This window comes from Dreissena polymorpha, chromosome 12 (genome assembly GCF_020536995.1).
Source record: "Dreissena polymorpha isolate Duluth1 chromosome 12, UMN_Dpol_1.0, whole genome shotgun sequence".
Classification (NCBI taxonomy): domain Eukaryota; kingdom Metazoa; phylum Mollusca; class Bivalvia; order Myida; family Dreissenidae; genus Dreissena; species Dreissena polymorpha.
Genome location: NC_068366.1, coordinates 26,987,796 through 27,002,203, shown reverse-complemented (window position 1 = coordinate 27,002,203; position 14,408 = coordinate 26,987,796). Strand labels below are relative to the sequence as shown.

General features: G+C 36.9%; 1 protein-coding gene across 2 annotated transcripts; it reads left to right on the top strand.

Moving 5' to 3' along the window:
* The first annotated feature begins 509 nt into the window (after positions 1–509).
* On the top strand, positions 510–14,314 carry LOC127853306 (bile acid-CoA:amino acid N-acyltransferase-like). Of its 2 annotated transcripts, none has more exons than XM_052387714.1 (10): positions 510–597; positions 1,376–1,700; positions 1,941–2,192; positions 4,429–4,598; positions 6,523–6,636; positions 7,907–7,992; positions 9,352–9,440; positions 10,704–10,849; positions 12,722–12,842; positions 13,961–14,314. In XM_052387714.1, exons 2-10 carry the CDS (start codon positions 1,400–1,402, stop codon positions 14,068–14,070), a joined length of 1,389 nt encoding a protein of 462 aa, XP_052243674.1. In that variant the 5' UTR covers positions 510–597; positions 1,376–1,399; the 3' UTR covers positions 14,071–14,314. The 2 variants fall into 2 exon arrangements, with proteins under 2 accessions (XP_052243674.1, XP_052243675.1); XM_052387715.1 differs by having other exon boundaries at positions 516–597; positions 9,352–9,430; positions 10,730–10,849.
* Positions 14,315–14,408: the final 94 nt, after the last annotated feature.

Here is a 14,408-nt window from a genome sequence, read left to right as displayed (position 1 = left end):
ACCCAAGGTAGTATAAATATGCATGAAATATAACCATTTATAACTAATTCACTCCGTTTACACCCAATAGAAACGCAAATATTCATATATATAGCGAGAAATTGAGTGCTTTTCGGTCTTCACATGAAGTGCTTTTCGGTCGGTATATTGCCGATATTTATCCAATTTCGGGCATTAATACCTCGTTATAAACCCAAGGTAGTATAAATGTGCATGAAATATAACCATTTATAACTAATTCAATCCGTTTACACCCAATAGAAACGCAAATATTCATATATATAGCGAGAAATTGAGTGCTTTTCGGTTTCCACATGAAGTGCTTTTCGGTCGGTAATTGCCGATATTTTCCATTTTGGGCACAATGTAGTATAAACATACAATCATATAACCATTTATTACTAATTAAACTCGTTAACATACACTAAAAACGATATATTGCATATATATAGAGAGAAATTGAGTGCTTTTCGGTGCTTTTCGGTGCTTTTCGGTTATTGTATGGACCGCCTCTTGATCTACCGCTGCTTTCTGGATTATTTTATTTTCCAATTAGTTTGGCAAGAACTAGCAATACTGATCACTGTATAAAATCAAGTTAGTATCATTGTTACTAAATTATGTATTTATATATGTTAAATCTGTAATCAATGATATGGTCTGTAAGCATTAAGATGTTTACAATAATGTTATAAAATCCGGATGGTAAACAATTCGGATTAGATAGATGACTTTGTAACTAAGGCATGGTACATTCCATTTATTGAATATTGTCCTGAACACACATATGTGTATGTATGTGTGTTTTTGCTGTTATAATAACCGTTTTCTGGAGGTTATTTTTTTAAGTACCTACAAAAGCTACATGACTTACAGATGAAGTGTGAGTTTGTACTGGTTCCGGCTTTGGACTTAGAAACTTTCTCTCTTATAATTGTTTTTAAGAGATTTCTTTCGAAATGTTTTCAGATATTAAGGTTCATTGATTTTGGATCAAGTTACCGGCGTCTGATTTCCTATATACTATAGGAATTTTCTATAAAATAATACTTCTGTAATTCTTTCCAAAACACTTTCAGATACTGTCCAAGGCATGTAACTTTGTAAAATATCAAAGGACCATAACTTCGTTATGATGTTTTTAAATGGAATATAGCTGCTGTGTGGCTTCAAAGTGCAGAAGGGGAAATTGCGTTTCACAAAATATTGTTAAGTTAGATCTATTAAACTCATATCAGAATTATAATAATAATTTGTTGTTGTATTTATTTCATAATGACAATAGATCTAGTGCATCTTCACAATTGTCTATTTATATTTTTAGAAATTAAGCTATGCAATTTTTGGCAGCATTGTTCAACATCGCATATTTTAGATAAGTCTCCTAGATAAAAGCACCATGCTTAAATCTATACGTCGCCTGACTGTGATCTTGGGACATGCAGTGAAGGCCCAACATTGTTCCTCCATGAGCCTCTCCGATCAAGACAGGCCCTCCCTTCACGTCAGTCCAATGGTCTGCATGGTAGACGAACCCATCCATATCCGGATGTCAGGCCTGGACTCCAGTCAGCTTGTCACGTTTGTGCTGGATTTGATTGAAAATGACACAAAGTTTGAATCTCGGTGTCTTTATAAAGCAGATAATAATGGCATAGTTGACAACTGCAGAACGCATTCATTAGAGGGATCTTTTACAGGTGCGTTCTTGATTAGTAGGCATTGGTAAAAGAACTAGTTTCATTTGCTCAAACTGTCCATATGTATACACACTGTACATGTAGTACTACAATGGTCATAAACTATGCATGCATATTTATATAAAAAAATGTGCAAATTTGCTTTATATTGCCAACTGTGATATTTTCTGACAACTTATGCATGTGTGTTCATATCATTCACATTGAGGTTTTTAATCTGATGACATATATTTCAATCAGGTGTAGAACAAATGGGTCTGTTCTGGAGCCTGAAGTCAGTGGGTGGTGGAGATCTAGTCCGGCTGGTCAAGAAGGATGTCACTCAGCCAATGGTGTTCTCTATCAAAGTCTTGCCCGGCAACCAAGTGCAGCCTGCCAGTACTGACCTGTTGCCGCTGGCAGAGACCAAGGTTCAGCGACTCTTCATGAGGCCTGGAGTGAGGAGGATCAGACTGACTGGCCAGATCAAGGGGACAGTGTTTGTGCCTCAAGGTGCATCAGTTGAAAATGTTCAATACTAATAAAATTAATATACCGGTAACATTTTTCAAACCACACAATTCCAAATGATAAATAATGCCAAGAACTCATGATAACCATCATATGGACAACAGATTTTATGCTCCCATTTTTAAGAGATTTTTCTTTCTTGTCCATCAGTCAGTCTTACTGTTGGATGCTTGTCTCATGTGAAGATAAAAATATCATGGCTGGAGTGATGAAACTTTACAAAATATTCATGAGCACATCAAAACAGGAATGTGGAGTGCTCTGTGTCATAAGAATACATGTCTTCTTCCTAGTCCACAATCTATTTTTAGCTCATCTATTTTTTGAAAAAAATTATGAGCTATTGTCATCACCTTGGCGTCGGCGTCCGGTTAAGTTTTGCGTTTAGGTCCACTTTTCTCATAAAGTATCAATGCTATTGCATTCAAACTTGGTACACTTACTTACTATCATGAGGGGACTGGGCAGACAAAGTTAGATAACTCTGGCGTGCATTTTGACAGAATTATGTGCCCTTTTTATACTTAGAAAATTGAAAATTTTGGTTAAGTTTTGTGTTTAGGTCCATTTTATTCCTTAAGTATCAAAGCTATTGCTTTCATACTTGCAACACTTACTAACTATCATAAGGGGACTGTGCAGGCAAAGTTATGTAACTCTGACTGGCATTTTGACAGAATTATGTGCCCTTTTTATACTTAAAAAATTGAAAATTTGGTTAAGTTTTGTGTTTAGGTCCACTTTATTCATACAGTATCAAAGCTATTGCTTTCATACTTGCAACACTTATTAACTATCATAAGGGGACTGTGCAGGCAAAGTTATGTAACTCTGACTGGCATTTGGACGGAATTATGGGCCCTTTATACTTAGAAAATTGAAAATTTGGTTAAGTTTTGTGTTTTGGTCCACTTTACCCCTAAAGTATCATAGATACTGCTTTCATACTTGGAACACTCGCAAACTATCATAAGGGTACAGTAAAAGGACAAGTTGCATAACTCTGGTTGTCATTTTTATGGAATTATGGCCCTTTTTTGACTTAGTAACTTTGAATATATGGTTAAATTTTGTGTTTCGATCCACTTTACTTCTAATGTATCAAGGCTATTGCTTTCAAACTTCAAATACTTTAATTCTATCATGAGGTTACTGTACCTGGCAAGTTGAATTTTACCTTGAACTTTGAATGACCTTGACTCTCAAGGTCAAATTATTAAATTTTGCTGAAATTGCCAGAACTTCTTTATTTATGATTAGATTTGATTGATACTTTGACAAAACTACTCTTACCTGACATACCACAATAGACTCCACCCAAACCATCCCCCGTGCCCTCCCCCCCCCCCCCCGAATCTCCCCCCCCCCGAATCTCCCCCCCCCCCCGAATCTCCCCCCCCCCTATTTTTTTTTTTTTTTTTTTTTAATATCATCTCACAAATGACCACCACACCCTCACACTTTACCCCCCACCCCCCATTGTTGTTTTTTTTTTAAACGGTTAAAAAACACAAATATTTATTTTATTATTTTATTTTTGAAATACCGTCCAACCATCCCCCCCCACCCCCGAATTCTTTTATTATTATTTTTCTTTTTTTTTTTCGCATTTTTGGAAGATAATATAATTAATGTCCACACCCCCACACTATACACCCCTCTTCACTCCACCCCTCCCTCCTTTGTGATTGAAATTGAGAGTCCCTTCACCTTTAAAAAGAAAAAAGATGACCGGTCTGCACCAGCAAGGCTGTGCTCTTGTATTTTTAATTCATTAGTATTATGAAGTATAGGACATTGAATTATTCCAGTGTAAGATCATATGGTCATTTCATGAGTGGTCAGATGAAACATATTTTCGAAAGTGGTGGAACATCATACCATTGTGGGAAGTGTGAAATCTTAAGTATGACATGATGGTAAGGTTACACAAAAAAATGGTTGTTAATTGCGGCTAAATTAACTGTAGTGGCTGCTCAATCGATAAGTAATTAAATCATTTTATTGAATTGTTTTTCTTTTTTTTAACAGGTATATTATAAGAAACCCTGATAATTGTAAAGAGATAATTTAAAAAATAAAATGAAAACTGTTGCACGAAACCAGACTGAAATGATAAGGTTGTTATTCACAATTTTCTCCACTAATGAATGCAAAACATGAGATAAGTAGTAATTCAAACCAGCAGAAGTGTATACCTGAGTATATTGTTTCCCAGGTGAGGGCCCATTCCCTGGGTTGGTGGACATGTTTGGGGGCCTGGTGTCCCAGATTGAGACCAGGGCGGCCCTGTTGGCATCCCATGGCTACGCCACCTTGAGTCTATCGTACCTGTATGGCGAGGGGCTCCCCACTATGCTCATGGGAGCAGATATCAACTACATACAGGTAGGCTTGAATTATAGCATAGCTATGATGGGAGCAGATATCAACTACATACATGTAGGGTTTAATTATTGCATAGCTATGATGGGAGCAGATATCACCAACACACAGGTAGGCTTGAATTATAGCAAAGCTATGATGGAGGCAGAAATCAACTATATACAGGTAGGCTTGAATTATAGCATAGCTGTGATGGGAGCAGATATCAACTACATACATGTAGGCTTGAATTATAGCATAGCTATGATGGGAGCAGATAACATCTATATACAGATAGGCTTGAATTATAGCATAGCTATGATGGGAGCAGATATCAACTACATACATGGAGGCTTGAATTATAGCATAGCTATGATTGGAGCAGATATCACTAACACACAGGTAGGCTTGAATTATAGCATAGCTATGATGGGAGCAGATATCAACTATATACTGGTAGGCTTGAATTATAGCATAGCTATGATTGGAGCAGATATCAATTGTATGCTGGTAGGCTTGAATTATAGCAAAGCTATGATGGGAGCAGAATCAACTATATACATATAGGCTTGAATTATAGCATAGCTATGATTGGAGCAGATATCACCAACACACAGTTAGGCTTGAATTATAGCATAGCTATGATGGGAGCAGATATCAACTATATACTGGTAGGCTTGAATTATAGCATAGCTATGATGGGAGCAGATATCAACTATATGCTGGTAGGCTTGAATTATAGCATAGCTATGATGGGAGCAGATATCATCTATATACAGGTAGGCTTGATTTATAGCATAGCTATGATGGGAGCAGATATCAACTATATACTGGTAGGCTTGAATTATAGCATAGATATGATGTGAGCAGATATCAACTGCATACAGGTAGGTTTGAATTATAGCAGTCCTTTGATGGGAGCAGATATCAACTGCATACTGGTAGGCTTGAATTATAGCAGGGCTTTGATGGGAGCAGATATCAACTACATACAGGTAGGCTTGAATTATAGCAGTGCTTTGATGGGAGCAGATATCAACTACATACTGGTAGGCTTGAATTATGCTTTGATGGGAGCAGATATCAACTACATACACATAGGCTTGAATTATAGCAGTACTTTGATGGGAGCAGATATCAACTGCATACTGGTAGGCTTGTCTTATAGCAGTGCTTTGATGGGAGCAGACATCAACTGCATACTGGTAGGCTTGAATTATAGCAGTACTTTGATGGGAGCAGATATCAACTACATACTGGTAGGCTTGAATTTTAGCAGTGATTTGATGGGAGCAGATATCAACTGCAATACATGTAGGCTTAAATGATAGCATATTTATTATGGGAGCAAATATCAAGTATGTACTGGTAGGCTTGTATAATATGATTGCTTTGTTCGCAGCAAATATAAACTATATACTGGTAAGCTTGTTTAAAGGAATTTCTATCATCAGAACTGATATCAACTCCAAATGCATGTGTTATGCAACAAACAAATAACAACTTCATACAGGTAAGCTTGTATAACAGCATAGATATGCTTGCTGCAGATTTCAACTACAAGTATAACATATGTTTAACATATTTACTGTTTAAACCGTGGCTTGTAATAATCTGATCACTGTGTCTTTTGTGCTATTGTAGATTTCTTTTTTTAACCCTTTCAGTGCGGGAACCGAATTTTAAAGGCCTTTGCAAACAGTTTGGATCCAGATGAGACGCCACAGAACGTGACGTCTCATCAGGATCCAAACTGTTTGCTATTCTGATAGTATTCTTTGAAAAAAATAGAAGAAATGCTAATTTTAGAAATTCAGCAGACAACATTTAAGCAGACGACAAATTTCCCAGCATGCAAAGGGTTAACAGGCACTATTTGAGCATGAAAATCTTCCCATTGTATGCAGTTTGAAAGTCCTATTATTACTCTTCTTGTTGTTATTTTCAGAAATCCTTTGAGTGGTTATCGGAACAGGAGTATGTAGATGAAGCCAGATTGGGAGTAATAGGCCTGTGCTTTGGGGGACATTTGGGGCTTAGACTGGCCACTTTGTCATCTCAGGTAAGCTCAGACTGAAGGCATTTTGGGGGTTAATATTTCAGTGAAAAACTGGCTTGGTTGATGACATCTGGATGATTTAAGCATGTGGTTTTGCCTATCTATATTTGAATGTATAACTTTTTTATTCCCCACTGTAGCGTGGCTTATGGAAGTCGCAAAGTCCAACCATCTGTGGTCTGTACATCTGTCCATTCATTTTTCCATCTGTCTGGCATTTGTTCCCCAATCTTTTTCCCTAAATGAGTGTAGATATTTACCTGATTTTTGGTGTGAGAGTCTATTTACATGACTTACATATCAAGTTTGAGTTAAGGTAAAGTCCATTGATTTTTGACGAGTTTCCTTGCAAGCAACATTTTTCTCGATTTTTTTCCGACATTCTTTCAGATAATGACTTTATTTTTGTTGTTTGAGTCTTCCTTCATGACTTACAGATCAAGTTTGAGTTTTGTTCTGGTTGATTGTTTGTTTTTAAATTTATGGGCCTTGGACTTAATAATTTTAACTGAAATAGCTGCTGTTCAGCATCAAAGTGCAATAGGGAGAATTGTGTTCCACAAACATAGGTCAGCTCTTGTCTTTTGTTACATCAGGTCATGAATACCTGAGGAAATGAGCATGTGCTTTGTGAGAAATTCGAGTTTAAGATGAGACTTTCTGCAACCTCATATATGGACTGATAGGGGAAATATTTATCTTATCTGGGATAACTTTGTTGTGATAGACTGGGGTTTCTTTACTGTAAATAAGATGAAATGTGAAACATGGGACATTCATGTTCTAGAATGACAACCCTGTTAACTTATCAAGGAAAAGCTGCGAAAGCTTTGAATCTTGGTTTGAATTGTATACTGGCCACTTAGTTATGAAGAACTGGATCAATAGCTTTCGTCTTCAGTGGACAGTTTTAAATTGGCAGCAATTGGCAACCATTGGTACAACATTGGTTCTTTTCTTCAATAGAAATGTGTCTACTTTGTGTTACTCAAGAAAATGTATTATGTAAAGACATTTTAGATTGTATAAAAGAAGTTATCCTTTGTTATTTGTAAGACAGAAAGACACACATAAACGACAGGTAGTACTGACATAAGGTCAAACTTATTATGTTGAAGTGAAATTAACATTTAACACTAATCATTTATAGAATGGTAAGATAAAGCAATGTTAATGTTATTCACTTTTGATGTCTTAATTTCATTTCATTATTTAATAAATACCCAATATTTGTATTTTACCTTAATAAATATTTGTGTTGTTATAAATTCAGGTCAAAGTTGTTGTGAACATCAATGGTGTCCCCATCATTAGCAGTTTTGAGAACTTGAATTCGTCATTTGAAGGGAGTACTGACTGGTAAGTGATGTTATGGGAAAGGCATGAGACCACAGTTTTCATGTAGGCATGCTAATGTCATATTATAGCTGTAATGTCTTAATTCCACCTCTTTAATGTATACATGCCACCTCTATAATCTTTACATATTTATTTTGTGTCTACATGCAACCTCTTTATGTTTTAATGTCTTGTCTGTATGTCTACAGGCAGCCTCTTTATGTCTGAATGTCATGTCTGTATGTCTACAGGCAGCCTCTTTATGTCTGAATGTCATGTCTGTATGTCTACATGCAACCTCTTTATGTCTGAATGGCATGTATGTATGTCTACATGCAACCTCTTTATGTCTGAATGTCATGTATGTATGTCTACATGCAACCTCTTTATGTCTTAATGTCATGTCTGAATGTCTAAATGCAACCTCTTTATGTCTGAATGCCATGTCTTATGTCTACATGCAACCTCTTTATGTCTGAATGTCATATCTGTATGTCTACATGCAACCTCTTTAGGTCTGAATGTCATGTCTACAGGCAGCCTCTTTATGTCTGAATGTCATGTCTACAGGCAGCCTCTTTATGTCTGAATGTCATGTCTGTATGTCTACATGCAACCTCTTAAGGTCTGAATGTCATGTCTACAGGCAGCCTCTATATGTACACATGTTGTCTCTATGTGTTCACATGTAACCTCTGTATATGTCTACATGCAATCTATATGCTTATATATGTCTCCTCTTTATGTCTGCGTGTCACCTCCTCTGTAATGTCTACCGGCAAGTTCTATAATATACATGCCAGCTTTAAATGTCTTCTATCCTATCCAGCTCTGTATGTCTGTATGATACCTCCATATGTATACATACCACCTTCGTAATGTCTACAAGCAAGCTCTATTTGTCTGCATGCCAGTTCTAAATGTCTTCAAGCCAGCTCTGTATGCCTGTATGTTACCTTCATATGAATACATGCCACCTCTATGTTGTCTACATGCCACCTTCTTAATGTCTACATGCCACCTTCTTAATGTCTATTTGCCACTTCTATGTTGTCTACATTCAACCTCGGTTTGTGTCTATAAGCCATCTTTATAATGTCTTCATGCCACTTCTATATGTCTACATTCTATCTCTATGCGTCTATTAGCCATCTGTATATTCTCTTAATGCCACTGCTATATATCTACATTCTATCTCTGTACGTAAACACTCCACCTCGTAATGTAGATGTGACACATCTATGTCAAATACTACCATTATATATCTTCATTCATCTTTATTATGTCTAGATGTCATCTTGATATATCTTATTGACACCATATTGATATATCTTATTGACACTTCTAATCTCTACATGCCAAGTGAACATGTCTCTGCAGGAGTGACAAAGTATACACTACAGAGGAGGGTGTTGTCATCAACCAGGTCTTTGACTGCTTCAGTCCCATTCTGATTCCTGTATGCTGTGGTATTCAGACTTTCTTATGCATTCACATATGCTTGGTCTAATGGGTTTCTAGTCTGAGCTGTCAGTCTGTTAGAGTTGTCAGTCTGTTGGAGTTGTCAGTCTGTTAGAACTGGCAGTCTATTAGAGATGTCAGTCTGATAAGAGTTGTCAATCTGTTAGAGTTGTAAGTCTGTTATAACTGTCAGTCTGTTAGAGTTGTCAGTCTGTTGGAGTTGTAAGTCTGTAAGAGATGTCAGTCTGTTAGAGATGTCAGTCAGATAAGAGTTGTCAATCTGTTAGAGTTGTTAGTCTGTTATAACTGCCAATCTGTAAGAGCTGTCAGTCTGTTAGAGCTGTCAGTCTGTTAGAACTGTCAGTCTGTAAGAGCCATCAGTCTGTTAGTGTTGTAAGTCTTGTAGAGCTGTCAGTCTGTTGGAGTTGTTATTCTGTTAGAGTTGACAGTCTGTTATAGCTTTTAGTCAGTTAGGGCTGTCAGTCTGTTGGAGCTGTCAGTCTATTAGTGTTGTTAGTCTGTTAGAGTTTTCAGTCTGTAGAAGCTGTCAGTCTGTAAGAGTTTTCAGTCTGTAAGAGTTGTCAGTCATTTAGAACTGTCAGTCAATTGGAGTTTTCAGTTTGTTAGAGTTGACAGTCTGTTAGAGTTGTAAGTCTTTTAGAACTGTCAGTCTGTTAGAGTTGTAAGTCTGTTAGTGTTTTGAGTCTGTTTTTGGTCAGTCTGTTATTAGTTTGTTAGAGTTGTCAGTCTGTTTGAGTTATCAGTTGGTTAGAGTTGACAGTCTGTTAGAGTTGTCAGTCTGTTAGAGTTATCAGTCTGTTAGAGTTATCAGTCTGTTAGAACTTTAAGTCCGTATGAGTTGACAGTGTTATAAGTGTCAGTCTGTAAGAGTACCTGAGCTTGCAGGTCTTGTAAAAGAAACTGTTTTGACAAATATGAACAAAAAGATTCTGTCTTACTTAATTATGATTTAAGCTTGTGATTAAGGGGTCATGTCTGTGTCAACACGCTTGTCATTTTACTGCCACAAAGTGCTTTTGAAGATACTTAAAATATATACACTGCAGTTAATAAAGTAAATGAGGAATAATACAGTTAACGCATGGTATCAATGCTTCAACTGTGTATAGGTACATGTATACTTGTGCATTGTACTCTACATACCAATCATCCATAAATAGCATATGGGCAAACAGAGTTAAATTAATGTTTTTTCATAGAGTTAATACATTGTACAGTTTCAATGTGTTTTTGTACTGTGCCCTTTCAAGTTGCCCTGTTCCCCTGTCTGCTGCAGGCTTGGCAACATGGTGCCCGACTGCTGGTGATTGTAGGGGAAGATGACAAGCAGGTTCACCCTAAGTGGCACACATACTTGGAGAATCATATCCCAGACCAGTACAGACACAATTTACAGGTAAGTATATACCCAGAGACATAGAAAGGAAAACTGAGGTTTGGCAATTTAATTAAAGTTGTTTTATTACTTTTAATTAGGATATTTGCTGTATACTAGTGAGCTTGGTTGATACTGATAATTGTATTCATCTGTACACTGAATTATTTCAATATATAGAACGTTGCTAACCTTACCACCTATTATAAAGAAAACAGATAAAATAAACAGTCAGATAACAGCTGGTGTATGAAGGTATTACTCCTTTGTCTGTGAAGGCAGATATCTGAACGTATCACTTCTGTGTCTATCTGTTAAGGATGGTATATGAAGTTATAATTTGTTTGCCTGTCTGAGAAGACAGTTATATGAAGCTGTCACTTGTTTTTCTTTTAGTCAGGTACCTGAAGGTAACACTTGTGTGTCTGAGAAGACATGTATGTGAAGCTGTCACTTGTTTGTCTGAGAAGACATGTATGTGAGGCTGTCATTTGTTTGTCTGAGAAGACATGAATGTGAAGGCGTCATTTGTTTGTCTGAGAAGGCATGAATGTGAAGCTGTCATTTGTTTGTCTGAGAAGACATGTATGTGAAGCTGTCACTTGTTTGTCTGAGAAGACATGAATGTGAAGGCGTCATTTGTTTGTCTGAGAAGGCATGAATGTGAAGCTGTCATTTGTTTGTCTGAGAAGACATGTATGTGAAGCTGTCACTTGTTTGTCTGAGAAGACATGAATGTGAAGCTGTCACTTGTTTGTCTGAGAAGACATGAATGTGAAGGCGTCATTTGTTTGTCTGAGAAGACATGAATGTGAAGGCGTCATTTGTTTGTCTGAGAAGGCATGAATGTGAAGCTGTCATTTGTTTGTCTGAGAAGACATGTATGTGAAGCTGTCACTTGTTTGTCTGAGAAGACATGAATGTGAAGGCGTCATTTGTTTGTCTGAGAAGGCATGAATGTGAAGCTGTCATTTGTTTGTCTGAGAAGACATGTATGTGAAGCTGTCACTTGTTTGTCTGAGAAGACATGTATGTGAAGCTGTCACTTGTTTGTCTGAGAAGACATGAATGTGAAGGCGTCATTTGTTTGTCTGAGAAGACATGAATGTGAAGCTGTCATTTGTTTGTCTGAGAAGACATGTATGTGAGGCTGTCATTTGTTTGTCTGAGAAGACATGAATGTGAAGGCGTCATTTGTTTGTCTGAGAAGGCATGAATGTGAAGCTGTCATTTGTTTGTCTGAGAAGAGATGTATGTGAAGCTGTCATTTGTTTGTCTGAGAAGACATGTATATGAAGCCGTCACTTGTTTGTCTGAGAAAACGTATGTGAGGCTGTCATTTGTTTGTCTGAGAAGACATGTATATGAAGCTGTTACTTGTTTGTCTGAGAAGACATATATGTGAGGCTGTCATTTGATTGTCTGAGAAGACATGAATGTGAAGCTGCCATTTGTTTGTCTGAGAAGAGATGTATGTGAAGCTGTCATTTGTTTGTCTGAGAATACATGTATATGAAGCTGTCATTTGTTTGTCTGAGAAGACATGTATGTGAAGCTGTCATTTGTTTGTCTGAGAAGACATGAATGTGAAGCTGTCATTTGATTGTCTGAGGAGACATGTTTGTGAAGCTGTCATTTGTTTGTCTGAGAAGACATGTATGTGAAGCTGTCACTTGTTTATCTGTGAAGCTTTCACTTGTTTGTCTGAAGACATGAATGTGAAGCTGTCATTTCTTTGTCTGAGAAGACATGTATGTGAAGCTGTCATTTGTTTGTCTGAGATGTATGTGAAGCTGTCATTTGTTTGTCTGAGAAGACATGTATGTGAAGCTGTCACTTGATAGCCCGTCTGTTAAGGAAGGTATCTAAAGGTGTCACATGTTTACCTGTCAGGTGTTCCGTTACGAGGGTGCAGGTCACCTGATAGAGCCACCATTCATGCCTCACATCAGGACAGTGGCTCCCGGACGCAAAAGAATGCTCACTGTGGACTTCATACCCGAGAAGTTTAAAGGTAGGGACAAATCAGATAACCTTTATCACTTTGATGCTTAAGTCTTGTACAGTCTTTGATAAAGTATTTTTGTAAGTATACAGTGCTGCAAAACTTTTTTACATCAGTCTTTGGTTTACTACATAAGGATAAGATTGGTACAGACATTGACCCTTGACATTTCTTTTCCCCCAGAGGCGTTGAGATATAGAAATGGCCGGTGTCATTCCATACGAGGATGTGTGCCAGAATTAAAGTTTACTTCTGTCCCTGTGCACAACCCCTCCTGCATTTTACGTGTCACTTGCGTCAAACGTTTACAGAATTATTATCCATACAGCTAATGACAAGGTTTTACAATTAAGATTTAAGGACTAAAAGCCATTTGTTAAACATTACAAATGAAAGCTTCTGTGTGCAACTCCTCCTACATTTGGCCTGCAGATTTTTATGTCCCCCACCACTATAGTGGGGGACATATTGTTTTTGCCTTGTCTGTTGGTTGGTTGGTCTGTTGGTTTGTACCAACTTTAACATTTGCAATAACTTTTGCAACATTGAAGATAGCAACTTGATATTTGGCATGCATATGTATCTCATGGAGCTGCACATTTTGAGTGGTGAAAGGTCAAGGTCATTCTTCAAGGTCAAAGGTCAAAAATACTAAGTCAAAGCGGCGCAGAAGGGGACATAGTATTTCTGACAAACACATTTCTTGTTTAACTTTTAAATAATCGATGACCTGATGTGCGATATTGCTTATTGTCAAGGTTTTGTGTTTGCATTGAATTTGTATTTTTTTATAGAAATTATTTCTGTTTAAAACTATCAATTCATCTAAAAGCATTTGAGCGCAACTCCTACAATTTGCATGCCTTTTTTTTTCAAACTTAAAGAATGATTATCTGTAAATGCTAAAGCGAATATTTTACTTGATTCAAGATTGAGTTAACTGTTATTGTACTTGGTGAAAAATTACACAATGCCAGGTGTTGTGATTGCATTGTTATTATTTGATTGCAAATTCTTGCTGTACCCTTTTAGCAATAATGAACCTCTGGTTGGGGACACATTGTCTGTGAAAGCTTCATGTCTAAAATTGATAAAAATACATTTTCATTTGTTCTGTTGTTTTTCAGACGAAAAAATGATGGCAGGTGGATATCCCAAACCTCACGCTGATGCACAGGAACATTCTTGGAAGACAATTTTAGAGTTTTTGGAAGCAAATCTTAAATCTTTGAGGTAGAGGATTGGTGTCAGGTTTTTATGAAGAAAACTTGGTGTTTACAAATTTGCTCCTTGATTACCAAAACAAGCGAGAAAGAGACAGTGCTTATTACATTTGTAAGAAAAGCTTTAAGTGTCCATGGCGTGGACAAAATAACCTGCTGTAAACATTGCAATGTTTAGTGTATATAAAATACATGTACTGTACTTTATATTATAAAGGAACTCTTTTACGAATATTAAAATCATGTTGATTGATAAAATTGTAATTGTATCACACTATTCTTTCTAGAATTCCATCACCAAAACACAAATACATTCCCAACATATCCCCTGTACCTTGGCACATTTTGCCTA